Genomic DNA, 18,284 nt, shown 5'->3' on the forward strand with positions numbered 1-18,284 from the left:
AGAGCCTAGGGCTTGCCGACCAGAAGGTTGGCAGTTCGAATCCCCGTGACGGGGTGAGCTCCCGTTGCTCGGTCCCTGCTCCTGCCAACCTAGCAGTTCAAAAGCACGTCAAAAGTGCAAGTAGATAAATAGGTACTGCTCCGGCAGGAAGGTAAACGGCGTTTCCATGCACTGCCCTGGTTCGCCAGAAGCGGCTTAGTGATGCTGGCCACATGACCCGGAAGCTGTACCCCGTCTCCCTCAGCCAATAAAGCAAGATGAGGGCCGCAACCCCAGAGTCGGCCATGACTGGACCCAACGGTCAGATGTCCCTTTACCTTTACTTTAAATCTTGGGGAAAGTTTCAAACATTATTTCTGTCCTCCTGATATATATAAAAAAAGCCAAGAGCACACAGCACCATTCTTGGGCTGTCACAATGCAACACAATGATGACAGCAACTTTCGGTGTCAAAGCACATGATCAGGAGTGTAGTCGCTATATAAAAACCATGCAAACCAGGAAATCAGCTTTGGAAATGTATGCTCCTTCACACTCTCCTATCCAGAGCAATCCTCTCTCACTTCCTAAAGTTGACCATGGATTAATATTTAACTGACACAAAACAGTGGCCTCCCCCATAGATAAAAAGATAGTGAGGGTTTGAAAATTATGGAAAAGAGGGGATCTGGTTTGTGTCTGTGTATACACATAATGCAAAGTCACAGTTAATGCACATACATGAGTGTGAGAAATGATGCATTTTTAAAGAAAAATCTATGAATACTCTACCTTGCCAAATGTGATTTGCCTGATCCAGGAACCCCTCTAAGAAGAACAAGCACATGACCTGCGAGAGGAATCTTTCTTCTCATCATGTGACAAACAGGAAGCTGGTGTACTTGAGAAATGTCCATTTTCGGCAGAGAGGATTTGCTGTCCCAAGACTGTGAAGTTGTTTGAGAAGAATATATTTTCCCAAGACTCCTAGAGTTTGAAGCAGGCCTCCACTTCCCAGGGCTGACAGCAACTGGAGTTACAAAGCTATGGCTTGCATTTTGAGGATAAAAGACAGGAGCCATTAGGTTCCAGGTACACTCCTGAGACTGTTTCTGAAGCACAGAAAATTGTGAATTCCACATCTGCTGAGACTGGTCAACATTTGTAAAAGGTGTCAGTTTGAAAGTGGATTCTGCACATAGGTCAGGAACAGAAGTATTATAATAATTATTATTACACACAGTCACTGTGTTTCCCTGTTTTTCAGTCTTGTGTGAACAAGAACTAGAATTGTCAAACACACTATTTTGAAATTCTGCAATCCCCTGGCAGTGTTGAGCAGACACGTCATTTAGGGTTGTAAGGTCCAAAACAACTTCTGGAACTGCACCACTGTCAAGTACAACTTCAGGTAAATTACAGTTCTCTGGGATTTGTGCAAAAATACCCACATCATTTGTCTGAATGCCTGATTTTCCACAAACTACTTCAGAGGGTTTGTCACAATCTGGATTTAAAGGAGTGGAGGTTTCTAATTTTTCACTGTCTGTCTCCTTTTTCTGCAAAGAAAGCACAGTATTGTAACCCAAACAGGACTCTGCATACCCAGATAACTCTTTAACTTGATCAGAGCTACCGTGGTCCAAAGCCAAAGACAGATTGCCTGAGATATGGTCATTTTTTGAATCCTTCATTTCACTATTTAGATTATATTTCTCACAAGAATGGCACTGCAAGAAAACCAGTTCTTCAGATGATGAAGACTTTTCTGATTCTTCACTAGATTTCACATTTTTTATTGCAGCAGAACTTTGGCCCTCTATTTCATTAGTAACACAGCTTGGTTGATTTTCACCAACCAATGATGCAGATATGGAATCAAAACCTGAGACATGTGGTGAAGATGTTATTCCCTTAGCAGCTGTAGACAATTCTAGCAGATAATCCATAGTGTCTTCAACTATGAAATGAAGAAAAAGCACAGTCACTGGAAGCGATATGAAACTCATTCTGAACTACAGAAAATATAAAGATCATTGTACAAATAGACATTGAATTTAATATTTATTTCAAGGTTACCTTGTTCTTCAGACAACCTGAAAGTTCCCAGTTGCAGTGCCAACAACACGGATCAATATAGTCAGGCACCTGCCAAAGGCCCTAGGGCTCAGAAAAGCCATCACTGACCTCGCTGTCATCAGAACTGTAGCATGGTACTGCTACCAACATTCAGTTATGCTCTGCTCTCCATTGACTAGCTTACCCAGCCATTATGTTAGATTCCCCAAGATGTAATGCCTAATGTCAGGCTGTGTAACATAATTAGTGCCAGTACGAGGTAAACAAATCTGTAGGAAGAAGAGCCAAAGAGCAACGCCCTGAGCTAATTGGGGTAACTATTAGGAAGTAGTTTATGAACTTGTGCATTGATTAACAAGTGGCTGTTGCAACAAAAGGTCCTAATATAGAGTGTTCCTGCTGTTCAGGGTTCCAGTCCTTGATACCCCATGTTATCACCTCTCTCTCCTTATCACTGCATTAAACACAAATGCTTACAATATTAACAGAATTTGATTTACCTCTGAAATCACATTCAGATAGCACCATGTAAATGACAGTAGGATCCAAGTCAGAAAACATTTCTGAAAGACTGCTGAAGAGTTCTTCTTTATCAATCCCATGCGGTGTTTGTAACATTGTTAGATCTACTGAAGGCGGTACCAAGTCGGCAGATGCAGCAGGTGTAGCTTCTGAGTTTATGCTCTTTCTTGATGGGCTCACACCAAGATTTTTCTTTTTCTTTGGCATTTTTTCTCTCCAAAATATATTTCCCCTCGAATTTTATTTCGTCTACATAACACTGATTATGTCATGAGCAAGGCAGCATCATTTGTACACAGCACATATTCAGTTCAGAAACAATGAACCTAGAAGGAAGACAAGTATTTTCAAACATGTATTGAGTCACTTTTTTCCAAACTCTTTGGTGTACACCAAAGAAGTGACATTCTTTAATTTTTTTAAAACTCTAAAGTCTAGTTCTAAACTGTAAGTGAAAAACATTTTATTGGCAAAGGCTGCTAACGCTCTTCATCCTATATATCAAGTTGTCAAAAGTCATAATAAATACAATCTTCATAATAAACAAAATTCAAGAACATTTCGGACTCTAGAGTAGTGCCTAAATCTTACATTGTATGGCAGATATTTTAAATTCAGGTCTTAGTAAGCATTCACAAAACTGCAAGCTTCACTGGATTATCCATAGTATCAATGCTGAGACAACACATACTATATTAGTATAGCAAAACTATACGAAATCACACATTAATCAGTACAGGGTACACAGAAAACAAGAGTGCTTTAGGAATTAAACACCAATATTGTGACAGTCAAACATAACATCTTTAAAGGGGCAAATATTTACTCACTTTCAGGAGCACACCTTTAAATTTGATAAAGATAAAATTAGCTGGTCCTCTATTTCCACATTTCATCAGTTTTGGATAAATTGCCAAAACAAAGTTAACACCAGGAAGCTACATCAGGCCACACTTCTGTTTGAAGCTCCTGTGTGTATCATCCAGTCTGGAGTTCGCTCCTTTTTTTCATGAAGGTTCATTAACCTGCAACAAGAAAAAATCAGGACGGCTCAGAATTCAGATGCAATTAAATTCAGAGCACAGTGGTATATACAGAAGTGGATTTTTATTTAATTTTTTCCTTGCCTTGATCTGCTGTCACACACACCCTTCAATTCTGGGGAGCTTAGCTGCAGACAAATCAGTTGTTTATATTCAGCAGTGGAATGTTAACCATCTTCCTCCCAATAACTATCCCATATTAATTGTTTTTATGCATTGCTCTTCTCTGATAGCTACACGTAGGTCATATCTGTCCTAGACCAAACATTCTCATTCAAGAATATACCTTATTGCAATGGCATTCAGTCCTTCCATCGAGCTGAAACTGCTATTTCAGACTCAACATTTCCTCTGACATGTGGCATTTTGGAGGGACATGAGAACTGCAGCAGCTAGAACACTTATGTGATCTGGACACTCAGATTACACAAGCAGCCTAATCCAGTGTTTCCCAACCTTTTTTGGGCAAAGGCACACTTGTTTCATGAAAAAAATCTCGAGGCACACCACCATTACAGCCCCGTGATGTCAGCACGCACCGTCACGCCGGGAGGGACATGAATTGCTAGCAAATTACATAATCACCTCCTTGAGGGCTGGCTCATCTTCTCCGAAGGCAGAACCCCATTAATTAACAGCACAGACTCACACCATAGCCAAGACGAGGGGGGAAAACCTCAGTCATGCACAGTCATGCACATGTGGGGGCTAAATGAGGACGAAGACCGGGCAGAGAGCAGGGTTCAAATCACCCCACCTGGCCAGGACAATCCCTGGGTGCTCCCTTGGGCCACTCGCCTGACCCACCTTGCAGGGCTGTTGTTGCGAGGATAACACGGGGAGAACCACGCGCGCCCCCGGGAGCTCCTTGGAGGAGAAAGCGGGCGATGAATGCAATGCACGAAATATATGAGAGGCGACCAGGTTTTGCAGGTGAGGGGCCCCCGCCAGCCTCCGCTTCCAACACCCGGCGCAACAACGCTGAAGTTTCCCCCCGGGCTCGGCTCAGGGAGCAGCGCTGCTCCCCCCCCGGCTCCCCTTCGCCCTCCCGGCTCTCTCTGCCGCCCACTGGGGACCCCCCTCACCTGCCAAGTCCGGAGCGCCGGTGGAAGTTGCATGCATGCATGCAGGGCGCCGCGTTGCCATTGCATTGCACTGCACTCCATGCAACGCCTGCACGCATGCATTGCCTTGCACGCCCGCCAAGGGGTCTCCCCGCGGTCTGATGCGTCCCCTCTGGCGCGGATGCAGCATTGCAAAAATAACCCCCCCCCGACGCAGCCCTACCTGGGGGGCAGCCTCCGCCTCCGCCGCTCCGCCTCCGCGGGGATCCCCGGGCTCCATCCTGCCGCCCGATCTCCGCGGGGGCGCAGGCAGGCTGCGCGGGGTCTGTGCGGAAGAGCCCCTGCCCGCCCGGCCGCCGCCGTTGCGCTCATTCCATGGCCGGGAGAAGAGCGCTTCAAACAAAACGCCCGGCCCGCCAGGCCACGCTGGGAAACGTAGTTTGCGCACCCCGCGCGGGCGCGGAGCCCAAGGGCGAGGGGACTACGGATCCCGGCAGCCTCCGCGCCGGGGACAGAGGGGGAGAGGCCGGGTGCAGGGATGGAGGGACGGGTGGGCGAGCGAGTGAGTGAGTGGCAGCCGCCAAGCCTTGGCCGAGAGCCAGGAAGGGCCTCCCCGGAGGAGGAGGGAGGCGCAGAGCGGGAGGGAGGGAGGGAACCCCAGGGGTCATCTAGTGACGGCGCCCCAATCGAAAATTTGACTTTTTTTTAAAAAAAATCTTTCAAATTTTTTAATTTTTCCCGCGGCACACCAGGCAACATCTCGCGGCACACTAGTGTGCCACGGAACAGTGGTTGGGAAACACTGGCCTAATCATTTCTGGGTCCAATTAAAGGCTTTGAATGATAAAACCCTGCATGGCTCGAGACCACATTATTTGAAGGATAACCTACACATGCATAAGCCTGCCCAAGCATTAGAATGTGCATCAGAGGCCTTGCTCTCCAATCCACCAGTCAGAACCATTAGGCAAGCGATTCCCTGGGACAGGGGTTTCTTAATAGTAGCTCCACACCTTTTGAACCCCCTTTGCAGACAAATACACATAGCCTTATCATGGGTGGCCTTGAACAACCCTGATGACACTTTAATTTAACCCTGCATTGTGCTGCACCTGAAAAAAGTGTGCCTGTGAATTGTGCTGCACCTGGAAACAAATATTTAGCTACTGCTAATTTTTCTGTTTTTCATAATTGTATTTTTTATGAATTTTATAATTTTGTAAACTGCCTTGTGAGAGCCCTGAAAGACAGACTAAAACTTGTTAAATTAAATAATGAGTGAATCTACTTGTAGAGATAATAATAATAATAATAATTTATTATTTGTACCCCGCCCATCTGGCTGGGTTTCCCCAGCCACTCTGGGCGGCTTCCACAGAAACCAAAAAACACTAAAATATCATACATTAAAAGCTTCCCTGAATAGGGCCGCCTTAAGATGTCTTCTGAATGTCAGGTAGTTGTCCATCACCTTGACATCCAATGGGAGGGCATTCCACAGGGCGGGCGCCACCACTGAAAAGGCCCTCTGCCTGGTTCCCTGTAGCTTCGCTTCTCGTAATGAGGGAACCGCCAGAAGGCCCTCAGCGCTGGACCTCAGTGTCCGGGCAGAACGATGGGGGTGGAGACGCTCCTTCAGGTATACTGGGCCGAAGCCGTTTAGGGCTTTAAAGGTCAACACCAGCACTTTGAATTGTGCTCGGAAACGTACTGGGAGCCAATGTAGGTCTTTCAAGACCGGTGTTATGTGGTCTCGGTGGCCGTCCCCAGTCACCAGTCTAGCTGCCGCATTCTGGATTAGCTGTAGTTTCCGAGTCACCTTCAAAGGTAGCCCCACGTAGAGCGCATTGCAGTAGTCCAAGCGGGAGATAACTAGAGCATGCACCACTCTGGCCAGACAGTCCGCGGGCAGGTAGGGTCTCAGCCTGCGTACCAGGTGGAGTTGGTAGACAGCTGCCCTGGATACAGAATTGACCTGCGCCTCCATGGACAGCTGTGAGTCCAAAATGACTCCCAGGCTACGCACCTGGTCCTTCAGGGGCACAGTTACCCTATTCAGGACCAGGGAGTCCTCCACACCAGCCCGCCTCCTGTCCCCCAAAAACAGTACTTCTGTCTTGTCAGGATTCAACTTCAATCCATTAGCCGCCATCCATCCTCCAACCGCCTCCTGGCACTCACACAGGACCTTCACCGCCTTCACTGGTTCTGATTTGAAAGAGAGGTAGAGCTGGGTATCATCTGCATATTGATGGACACCCAGTCCAAACCCCCTGATGATCTCTCCCAGCGGCTTCATATAGATGTTAAAAAGCATGGGGGAGAGGATGGAACCCTGAGGCACCCCACAAGTGAGGGCCCAAGGGTCTGAACACTCTTCCCCCGCCACCACTTTCTGAACACGGCCCAGGAGGAAGGAGCGAAACCACTGTATAACAGTGCCCCCAGCTCCCAACCCCTCTAGACGGTCCAGAAGGATGTTATGGTCGAGAGGTGTCTGCTTAACAGATTATGATGACTCATGCATAAGTGCAGCAAATTAAGAGTTCAGAGTTTTACCCTTGAGCCCACTTACACAGGTTTGTTTTAGCACCAACAGAACTCACGAAGTACTGTATTTTTCGCTCTATAACATGCACCCGACCATAACACGCACGTAGTTTTTAGAGGAGGAAAATCCGTAGGCATGCCACCCGTAAGCATTCCATCCATAACACGCACAGACATTTCCCCTTACTTTTTAGGAGGAAAAAAGTGAGTGTTATGGTGCAAAAAATATGGTAATCCGTGTAAAACATTCTCACTCATTGCTGCTTTCCTAGCAAAAAAACCTATTATGAACTTTTCATCAAGCATGGCAGCTTAACAAAAGCACACAAAGTATCTGTGAATATAAACCTGGAAAATATAACTTTAAGATCATGTCATAAAATTACCATGTTTTCCACAGATGTATCTATTGCCCAAGAGTGTTTCCCCTACAAAAAAACACATAAATGTTTCACTGATTTATAACTATGTAACATTAATCAAATGACTCTTGTTTTACAATGGCTTATTTACTCAATGGATTATGGCTACCTCTTAGACGTTTGGAGAAGAGGAACAGATTATTAAAAATTTACTTTTAAAAAACAATGAGAAGGGAACTTTTGCATGTTTACATGACTAAGTGTTCAACTACCCCTCCTAAAAATTATTACCCAAGCTAGCACCAAGGGGGGGGAAGAAACTTTTTAAAAAGGCAAAACAATTTAAAGTAGGGCTCCTCTTCTCCATCTTTACAAGTCAGCTACATGAATCATCTGAGGACTTGAGTGTTTTAATTGCAACATGGTTATCTACCCGACCTGTCTGGCAACAAAATTAAAACCTGGTCTTAAATGTGTCACTTGTTTTTAAAAGGTCATTTGTTGCCTCCACCTATTAAATAACCGGAAACCACATCTTTTTTGGTTGGAGGTTGTTTTGCTTTCTGCTGAAACTCAGGATGAGCATGTGCTTATTTTAAGCTGTTACAAACAATTGCACTGATAAGTCATTATGCTTTTAGGGTGATTTTTTAAATGTTATATAATGTTCATATAATAAAGTTATTTAATAATGAATATTAATATTTCAATATTTATACCGCACCCATCTGGCTGGGTAGTTTTTGAAATGATTTAGTAATTAATTGTTATTGTAAGGATTTATTGATTGGAATTTATGTTCTGTTGTGAGCTCTGAGCATATTTAAATGGAAAAGCTGCATACAAATGAAAGTATTTCCGTAATAAATAAACTTGAAAAGTGCATTAAAGCTGACTACATGTTTCTCAAAATTTAAACAAAATAATAATGTGAGAGAGAAATACTAGTTGGGCACTCTTTGCGTTTTGTTTTCCTTGTACTACAATTCTAGAAATTAAATTTTAAAATGCCTTATACTGTAATTAGGTAGTTGTAAGAACTTTTGGAGTTCTATACACTTGCAAAAAAAAACCCCAAAATAGATAGCCAAGGCAACAGAACATAGCAACTCTTGGAATGATTTTTTTCCCTTTCATTGCAGCCATGTTTCCAGCTTTTTATACACCTCCCTTTACACTGACAAGCAATTAGGGAAGAGGCGCTTGATCTCTGCTAAAATCCAGATCCCGAAAATGTATCTGCTGGTTTTATCATGGTCGAGCTCGGTCTATGAAAGACTAGGGGCCGGCAGAAAACTCTGAAGATGAGCCTCTGAAGTATTCGCACACCTTCAAATCTAAAAATAAAGAAATGAGAATGCAAAGCAAACCAACAAAACAAACACCTCTCCGTGGGAAAGAGACACAGACAGCCTCCCTTGCCACATCCCCGCGAACATTTCCCTTCCAGCAAAAAGGAGGAAGCCGCGGGGCCGAGGGGCGGCGCGGCGAAAAGCGACGGCACTCTGCACACGCTCAGAGGCCATGAGTTCCGGAGCGAGCCCCGCTCCCGCCGCTGGGAAAAAAGTGGGGGGGCAAAGGCGAGACAAAGGGAAGGGGGCTGAGGGGAAGCCGGGAGCCCCGCTCGCCCTCGAGGCATTTCCCCGGCCGGCCTCCAAAGGGGGCGGAATGAGGCCCGAGGAAGGCGGCCGAGCCGTCCGACGGCCGAGGGAGGCGAGAGGCCTGTTTTCCCCCTCCCTCAGACCCCCGCGCTCGATTTTACCTCACGGCCGCGGCGGCCGCCTCCGACCCTTTCGTCTCCGTGCCCGCGGCGCTCTCGGCCAGGCGCGAGTCGCGTAGGGATCCACAGGCTCGCGGGCTTGCTAGGCCTCGAAGCCGGGGACGCAGCGCCTCTCCAAGGCCGGTCCCGGGACTGCAGCTCAGGAGGAGCGGCGGCGGCGGCCGCGCGTCCAGGGCGGGCAGAGGCGCCGCGAGGCGGGGGCGGCCTAGGCCTCACACCGGGCTACTTCCAGGAGGGGAAGTGTGAGGCGACGGCGGCAAGGAAGAGGCCTCGGGGCTTCCCAGTTAGAGAAAAACGCCGCTGGGTTTCGGAGAATCCAGGGAGGGAACCCGAGGGTCATCTAGTCCAACCCCGTGTGATGCAGGGGGCGGGGCTGGATCCTCTCCTCTTCTTTCCTTCTTTGGCGATCCCTCGTAGGCAAGTAAGATTGTCTTCCGTGAACACGGTTGGTTGTTTCTTTTTTCAAAAAATAATAATTTTTTTTCATTTCTTTTTATTGAATTTCATTTAGATAACCAAAAGGGAAAACAAATCAACAATTACAAAAAAAAGATATAAAAATAACATCAATTTCCATTACAGTTCTTTGTCTTCACACTTGAATCTTTATGTCTTTAAATGCTTAAATCATTCCTCTACACACCTATTGACCTCCATCCCTACCGATTTCAGGCTTCTTAGTATAAGTACTGTAATTTCTTTCTCCTGCAGCCGATAATTGTTAATGGTTTATACATCATAAGATCTATGTCAAACCTGCTATAGTTTTTAAGTTTCTATAATTCCCTTCAATATATATCATAAATTTGTTCCAGTCGCTAATAAACTTTGTATTTTTTTGATTTCTGATTTTTTGTGTCATTTTTGCTAGTTCAACAAATTCAAATAATTTTATTTGCCAATCTCTAATCGCTGGGGTATTTGGACTTTTCCAATTTTGGGCAATTAATATTCTAGCGGCAACTGTAGCGTACTGGAATAATGTCTTATCTTCTTTTTTTATTTCATCCCCAATTATTCCTAGTAGGAAGGCCTCTGGTCTTTTGGGAAAAGTATATTTAAACATTTTTTTAAACTCATTATAAATAAGTTCCCAATATTTCTTCATTTCTTCGCATGTCCGCCACATATGGAAAAAATTGCCTTCTTTGATTTTACACTTCTAGCAAACCTTATTTCCTGTTTTATACATTTTCCCTAGTTTTGCCGGTTTTTCAAAAAAAATTATTGGTTTTCACAATATTATAAACAAACAAACACACAAGACAAACAAACATAAATCATAGCCTTATTGAAAATTACACTTATTAACTTTGTTAAGTAGTTACCCGCTTCCCCATGGTTGAATTTCATTCCATATCCTTTTAACGGTTTTCTAAATCACAGTTCTTATAAAATTTAACTTAAACATTAACATCCTTAGATCTTCACATTATGAACTTAAACATATTAATTCATCACTTAACATAAATAAAATCCTAAGCCAATTAAGTATCTGCAAGCTGTTTTCAGTTAATTTAACTTAACATATTTAACTAAGTAATCATTAAATTTAATCCACTCTTCCTGATACTCCTCCTTCTTCTGGTCGCAGACTTCTCCCTTTCGTTCTGAGTTCGAGTGTTTTCAAAGCCCATGACACCTTTGGTAAAGGCTGTTCTCCAATTGGAGCTCTCACAGGCAAGTGTTTCTGAGTTGTTGGTGTTTATGCTACATTTTTTTGGATTTGCCTTGAGAGAGTCTTTAAACCTCTTTTGTTGACCACCAGCATTACACTTTCAATTTATAAGTTCGGAATAGAGTACAGTGGTACCTTGGGATGCGAACGGGATCCGTTCTGGAGCCCCGTTCGCATCCTGAATGGAACGTAAGACGCGACGGCACATTTGTGCGTGTCACGTCTTGCCACTTCTGCGCAGGCACTTGATGTCATTTTGAGCATCTGCGCATGCACAAGCGGCGAAACCTGGAAGTAACGAGCTCCGTTACTTTCGGGTTGCTGCGGAGCACAAGCTGAAAGCGCTCAACCTGAAGCACATTCAACCCGAGGTATGACTGTACAGTGGTACCTTGGGTTACATACACTTCATAACCCAGAAATAGTACCTTGGGTTAAGAACTTTGCTTCAGGGTGAGAACAGAAATTGTGCTCCAGCGGCACGGCAGCAGCAGGAGGCCCCATTAGCTAAAGTGGTGCTTCAGGTTAAGAACAGTTTCAGGTTAAGAACGGACCTCTGGAACGAATAAAGTTCTTAACCCGAGGTACCAGTGTAGTTGCTTTGGAAGACCATAATCAGGCATCCGCACATGACCAGTCCAACAAAGTGGATGTTGAAGAATCATTGCTTCGACACTGATGATCTTTGCTTCTTTCAGTACACTGGCATTAGTTCACCAGTCTTCCCAAGTGATGTGTAAAAAATTTTGGAGACGCCGTTGATGGAATCTTTCGAGGAGTTGGCGTTTATATGTGGTCCAGCCTCGGCTTGAAAACCTGCCAAGGAAGGAGAGGCTGCCGCCTCTCTTGTGGGAGTCTGTACCATGGTCAAACCACTCTTGCTGTCGGACAGTTCTTCCTGATTATTATTATTTAATCAATTTATTCATTTTTAAGGGGTTTTAAAAATTTCAACAAAGTAATAATAAATAGATAAAAATAAAAACGTGCGCCCCACCCCCGAGACCATTCCATTGGGACTGTTCCAACCTCCCAAAATTTCATTGCCTCTCGTGATGGTTTGACCGCTTTCCATTTTAATGGTGCAAATTCTACAAATGCCTTCCGTATATCCTCAAAATCATTTCTCCTGCATATTCCCAGTCTTAACTTAATAGTACAGGTTAATTTATTGTGAATAGCTATACCCCACACCTCTTTGTACCATTCTTTCATTTTATATTCACCTTGCCCCTTCCACTTCCTAGTCCAGCATCCTATTCTCACAGTGGCCAGGATTTGAGCACAACAGCACTCTCCTCTCCTGTGGTTTCCACCTGTTCAGAAGCATTACTGCCTCTGCACAATGACTTGCTTGTGCAATGACTTATCCTGCTCTTGCAACCCCCCCCCCAAGGCTCTGTGGGGTCAGGGATTGGGGTATTGTTCTGCCTGGCTCACTGGAGTCAACCAACTCCATCCAAGTGAGTGAGGATGTCCCCTCCCCTTCTGTCCTGGCTTTTGGGAAAGCCAGTTACCTGTACTCTTTAGATATGCAAAGAGATACTTAAGAGACTAGGCAGGGACATTTACATAACAACTGGTTTGACTTCTTTAAGCAGTCTTCAGCAGAATCCAATCTCATAGCTACAAAATCACAGGACTGGAGGGCATCCTGAGGACAATTTGGATGATCCTTCAATCCTATAACAATAAAAGCCATAAAGAGAAAAGAAAAAGCAATTCTAGAGTGCACCCAATAGCACAACCAGCAGTTTTATATGTAAATAAGATGTATTCATTTACAAGTGTGTTACCTCTTAAGTAAGCACTGGGGAAACAACCATTTACTTCAGTGATGTCCAAACTTTTTTCAAAGGGCCAGATTTGATGAACATGCGAGTTGTTGAGCTTTTTTTAATAATTTTGCCCTGCAGAAATTTTGGGTTTAACTTACATTTACAGTTAGGTGTTGAGGAGACAGAAGAGAGCAGTGACTGTGGTCAAACTTCAAGCTCTCCATTATTATTATTATTATTATTATTATTATTATTATTATTATTATTATTGGCATTTCCTTTCCTGGGCTGCTTCAACTCCTGAGACTCTACAGCAGCCTTTATCAACCTGTTGCCCTAGCCTAGATGATGGAGACTATAACATGTAGCAGCAGCAGCAACAGATAGTATGAGAACTGAGGCATGATTTGATGAAGTGAACATGCGCAAGGCCCGACCATTTTCCCTGACATTCTTAGAATCATTAAAATTAAATGCAAAGTTTATTGCAAATGGCATACTTTTCATTTTGTCACATGGATGACTCTGCTTTCATATCTGAAGGCCAGATGAAAAATAAATCCAGAAAGCCGAAATATGTCAGGAACATTGTAAAGAACTTTACACAGTAATAAAGATTGTCAACTTTTAAGTTCACAACACATGAACAGGAACATAACACCAGGTATACTTGCTATGTCCAAATATATTTATACCTGTTCCACTTATGGCCTCTCCCCATCCCCCACCTTCACAACTAGAATAAAATCTGGGCTCAACCGAATCGGGGCTCATGGTTTGTCTTGCTCCAAACAAATCACAAACTGTAGCTGTTAAGTTGTGGGCGAACATATCAGACGACACAGCGATTCTTCCAAAGCAGCTCTTTATTTGTAAGCTGGAACAGAAGTGACTGAGGAGCTCAGTCAGCCTGCTTATATGGAGCTCCAGAACAATGTAACTGTTGCCATTTTCTAAAACTATCCAATCACTTAACGTCACTTTCGATCCTTCATTTGCATAACTATCTACAGTATCCCTCTGCTGGCCAAGGGTAAGAACTTCAGTACATAACAGTAGCCATGGTTTGTCCTTGGCTTACTACTTAAGGTTTGTTTGGAGGAAACAAGCTTTGGTTTGGACATCACACTAAGCCAAACCATGGCTTAGCTTTGGGTAACAACACAGCAGCAAAAACAGGAAAAGAACAAAGCAGCCAAGTTCTGTTTCCTGAGTACCTGTTTGCCTCCTCATTCACACTTAACTATAGTTTGGTTTAGTATGCAATGTAAACTAGGCCAGTATGTATTTTAGCTGTGTGACTTTATGCTGTTTGCTTTGTAAACCACTTAGGGTTTTGTTTTTTTATATTAAGCAGTCTATAAATTGATTGAATAAATAAGGATTAAATAACCCACAACAGAGTTTCCTTTCAAAACCCTAATTTATTTGTAGGCATTGGGATTATTCATTCTGGTCTGCTGATTGTCTTGCTTCAAAATAGAGCAAAGGAATGGAATAAGTGGCATTCTTGTACAATTTAATTATAAAAGGCTATGATCATTTAATGCATAAAATGAATTAATATTCAGTTGAACTAATAAACTCTTTCACTCATTAAATACAAAAAAATATTCAACAGCAGTATTAATCCATTCTTGTTCCCCTCATCAGCTTGTAAATCATTCATGGACAAATAATGTACTGATCCACACCAAAAACATTTTTTAATCAAACATATTCACATAATCAATCTTCTCTTTGTCTTGCCAATTAGATTTTTAATCAGTTTAAGAATGAAGAAGGAACTTCACATACACACATCCCACAGTTGCAGTTGCAGCTATTTCTCTTCCTATCAATTGATTGTCATTTCCAAAGCTGCTCCTGGCAAACAGAAACCAAGTAATAGGCAGATTGAATTTATTTTCCATAAGGTGTGTGTGCTGTGAACGTTCAATAGAATTTACTGCAACACGTGTGAAAACCATATTTTAAAATCAGAACCTGAATAAGAGATAAACTGCAGGCTGGTCAGTTACATGTGGAATGACACAAAATTGTGCTGCAAGACAAATGGAGGAAGTTACATTTCTCCCTCCCAATGTGGTTATCTCCATAGATTTCATAAGATAGCGTGAAGGGGAAATGTTTTAAGGGGTAGTTATTAATACGAAAGCCAATATGAGCCCTGATGGTAGTTTTTTTAAAGCACACTTACAAACCTGACCTTACGTAAAAAACAAAACAAAACTGCCAGCATCACAGTTTGGAAGATGAGTGGGTAAATGAGTTCCTGATGTTCTGGGTGATTCTTTTAGATTTAATATTGCCAAAATGAAGATGAGAACAGAGTTTGCATCTGATGGTCCTTGTGTTTGTATTATTGTTATGTTACCTGTTATCAGTAGTTTAGATGTGTTAAATCTTCAGACCACTGACTAATGAATGGTGGGTGTTTGTCCTTCCAAGCTGGAAGTACGTTTATATTTGCAACCATGAGGGCTTACATACGGGATCCACTTTTGCTGTCCGTCTGTTGGACCCCACATCACAGGAATATAATTTAAAAGTACGTGAACATCTCAAAATAAGAATTTTTCCAAAACAAAGTTAGTACAGTGGTACTTCAGGTTACATACGCCTCAGGTTACATACGCTTCAGGTTACAGACTCCGCTAACCCAGAAATAGTGCTTCAGGATAACAACAGAAATTATGCTTTGGCGGCGCGGTGGCAGCAGGAGGCCCCATTAGCTAAAGTGGTGCTTCAGGTTAAGAACAGTTTCAGGTTAAGAATGGACCTCCGGAATGAATTAAGTACTTAACCTGAGGTACCACTGTATGGACAATTTCTGACCAAAAGGGAGACACGAACATAATACACTCACATAATATACATTATCATTACATTGTCAGCGTCCATCTGAACAAGCCAGCTTCTCCCTATAAAAACACTGTGGATTCCAAGATGCCCCAAATCAGTCACAATCTTAAATCTAACATGAAAATTGCATACAGATCCTAAATAAACTATCCATTAGTAAGTGTTCCATACAACCTAATTCCCCACTCAGTTTGTATCTGGATTGAACATCACAATTTAGAGCAGCCCAGATGCGGTGTCACAATTTCACCTTCAAAGGATCAGAGTGAAGGCAATCGTGTAGAAAACTCATTGAAACTCCGGGAAGGAATTGATTTTATGGATCTTCAAGAAACCATTCGAAATCCTAACCTTCGGAATTCAATTTTGCTAGTGCGTTCGGCTTTGATCTTTGGTGCTTCAAATCTTTATATCCTCTCCTTTTTGTGTGCATAAATTATAATGTGAGTTTCAAAATGATGTACAACTATAAGTTTTGAATACTGAGTTCATTCCCCCCCCCCGCAGATCTTTTTTTTAAAAAAAATACTTTTCAAGTTTATACATTTCACAAATTTTCTACATTTCACTAATTTTACAATCATTTTGACATTTCAAAACTTGACTTCCTTCTGCGGTTCCTTAAATTTATTTTTAATATCTTCTGCATATCCAAATTAACTTAATTTGCTCATTTACTCATCTTCTTTAAATATATACTCTTATGAAACCACAGGTTATTACAATAATCCTGCCAATGTTTTTATCTCTTTACGATTTATCTGTAAATATTCAATAAACCATTCCCATTCTTTTATATATAAAAAAGTTATCTTAATTTCTTATTCTTCCAGTCATTTTCGCTATTTCTGCATATTCCATAAGTTTTTGTATCCATACTTCCTTTGCTGGACATCTGCTTCTTTTCATTTTGGGGCAAGTAACATTCTTGCCCGAATACTGAGTTCATTTTATTATTCCTCCATCTCCCTCTGTGTATTCAACTGGGTGTATATAGAGGTATATAGTGCATACACCTATAGGGGTACATTCAGCTACAGTACTTTATACTCAGAATAGCTGCATTCAAACTGATGGGCCCATGATGCCTCTCCATTTCAACGGGTCTATTCTAGACTAGCCCTAGCATTGGACACAAGCAATAATGTCGCATTTGCAGAGGCAATTGGATGGCCCTCCATCTTGAACATGATTCAGCGGTTTACTCTGGAATAAACCCCACTGAGCTCCACAGGGACACACACACTCTGCACATAACATATTGCAGCAGCCTTAAAAACAAAACAAAACATAAGAAAGCCGCTTTCAGGAGAGAAAACGGCCGGATCCTCCTCAGCTGACCACAACTAAGGGAGAGCATATATAGCGACACTCGGAAACATAGCGTGTCAGCGATGCTTTCACAACCTTGTTTAAAGTGCACTTTGGGGGTAAAAAGGAGGCACACTTGAAAATAACTTTTTCTAAAACCTGAAGCCTTTATTTTAGGAATCCAAGGTGCTGAAATCGCAAGTAAGCAGAAAAGACTATTCATGTATGCAGCCACAGATGTTATTGGCCCAGAGATGGAAAGAAGATAAAGACCTGACCGGAGAAAAATGGCAGATCAAGTTGATGGATGATGGCGAAATGGCAAAAATGACTGGAAGAATAAAAAATCAGGAAGACCAAAATTTTAAAAAGAAGGGGGGAAATTAAGAGATTATTTCGAAATTAATTTGAATCAGGAGACAAACTTGAAAGTGGTATGAGATGCAAGTAAAGCAGTGATGAGGGGCTTTTTCATCCAACAAAATGCATATCAAAAGAAAGAAAAGAGAGTTGAAAAAGCAACAACTTTTACAAGAAACAAAATTTTAATAAGGAATGGGGAAAGTTTATAATTTATCTTAAAAACCATCGTAAACACGTAAAACCGTTAGTGGGACTGGAACACTTGTGAATTTTGGACATAAGGGGAGATGTCAAAGATTTGGATCATCATAAAAGATGAGAGAGAAATGATTAACAATAGGACCCACAAAGGGGAGGAGGAGATTATTTGGAATCTTGTTTGTCGGCTATGTGATTTTAAGACTTTAATCTGAAAACCAAGTAAATAAATTTATATATATATATATCTAAAAAAAGAGGCGCACTTGGCCCCTCCAGCTATTGCGACAGGGCTGCGGGCCACCTCACGGCAGCGCCTGGTTTTGGCGCCAAACGGGTTGCCTCAGGCTTCGGCGCCAGCGCGCGCGCGCACGACCCGGGAGCAGCAAACCGTGAGGGCAAACCGGTCGTCGGGATGGGACTTCGGCGGGTAGGTACAGGCAGAGCCGCACACCTTTGGGCTCCCTCAGGCTCCGCGGAAACGCGAGGCGGCTGTCGGAGAAGCCGGTATAGTGGGGGCGGCGGCGGCAGCCGACTCTCCTCCTCCTCCTCCTGGGCTGCTCTTCCTCAGGCCGGCCAGGGAGCGGCGCTGCTTCCCCGCGGGCGAGGCGGCCGAGCCAGGCGCACGCTCTGCCCGAGCCCTCCTTCCCTGAGAGCCTGAGCAGCCGCCGCCGGGACTGAGGCCGCCGCCGCCGCCGCGGTGGGGGGAGG

General features: G+C 43.2%; 1 protein-coding gene across 5 annotated transcripts in view; it reads right to left on the reverse strand.

Moving 5' to 3' along the window:
• N4BP2 (NEDD4 binding protein 2) overlaps positions 1-9,475 on the reverse strand; it is a 28,886-nt gene extending 19,411 nt beyond the window's left edge. The window contains exons 1-5 of one of the 5 annotated variants that reach the window (XM_082238001.1): positions 9,363-9,465; positions 7,587-7,666; positions 3,426-3,606; positions 2,560-2,907; positions 773-1,940 (exon numbers count right to left, since the gene is read on the reverse strand). In XM_082238001.1, the coding sequence (XP_082094127.1) occupies positions 773-1,940; positions 2,560-2,788 (1,397 nt within the window). In that variant the 5' untranslated portion in view covers positions 2,789-2,907; positions 3,426-3,606; positions 7,587-7,666; positions 9,363-9,465. Of the gene's footprint in view, positions 1-772; positions 1,941-2,559; positions 2,908-3,411; positions 3,607-7,586; positions 7,667-9,362 lie in introns of those variants that run through there. The other 4 variants (XM_082238002.1, XM_082238000.1, XM_082238003.1 and 1 more) reach the window with 4 other exon arrangements.
• Positions 9,476-18,284: the final 8,809 nt, after the last annotated feature.

This window comes from Podarcis vaucheri (assembly GCF_965113315.1).
Source record: "Podarcis vaucheri genome assembly, chromosome: 9".
NCBI classification, from domain to species: domain Eukaryota; kingdom Metazoa; phylum Chordata; class Lepidosauria; order Squamata; family Lacertidae; genus Podarcis; species Podarcis vaucheri.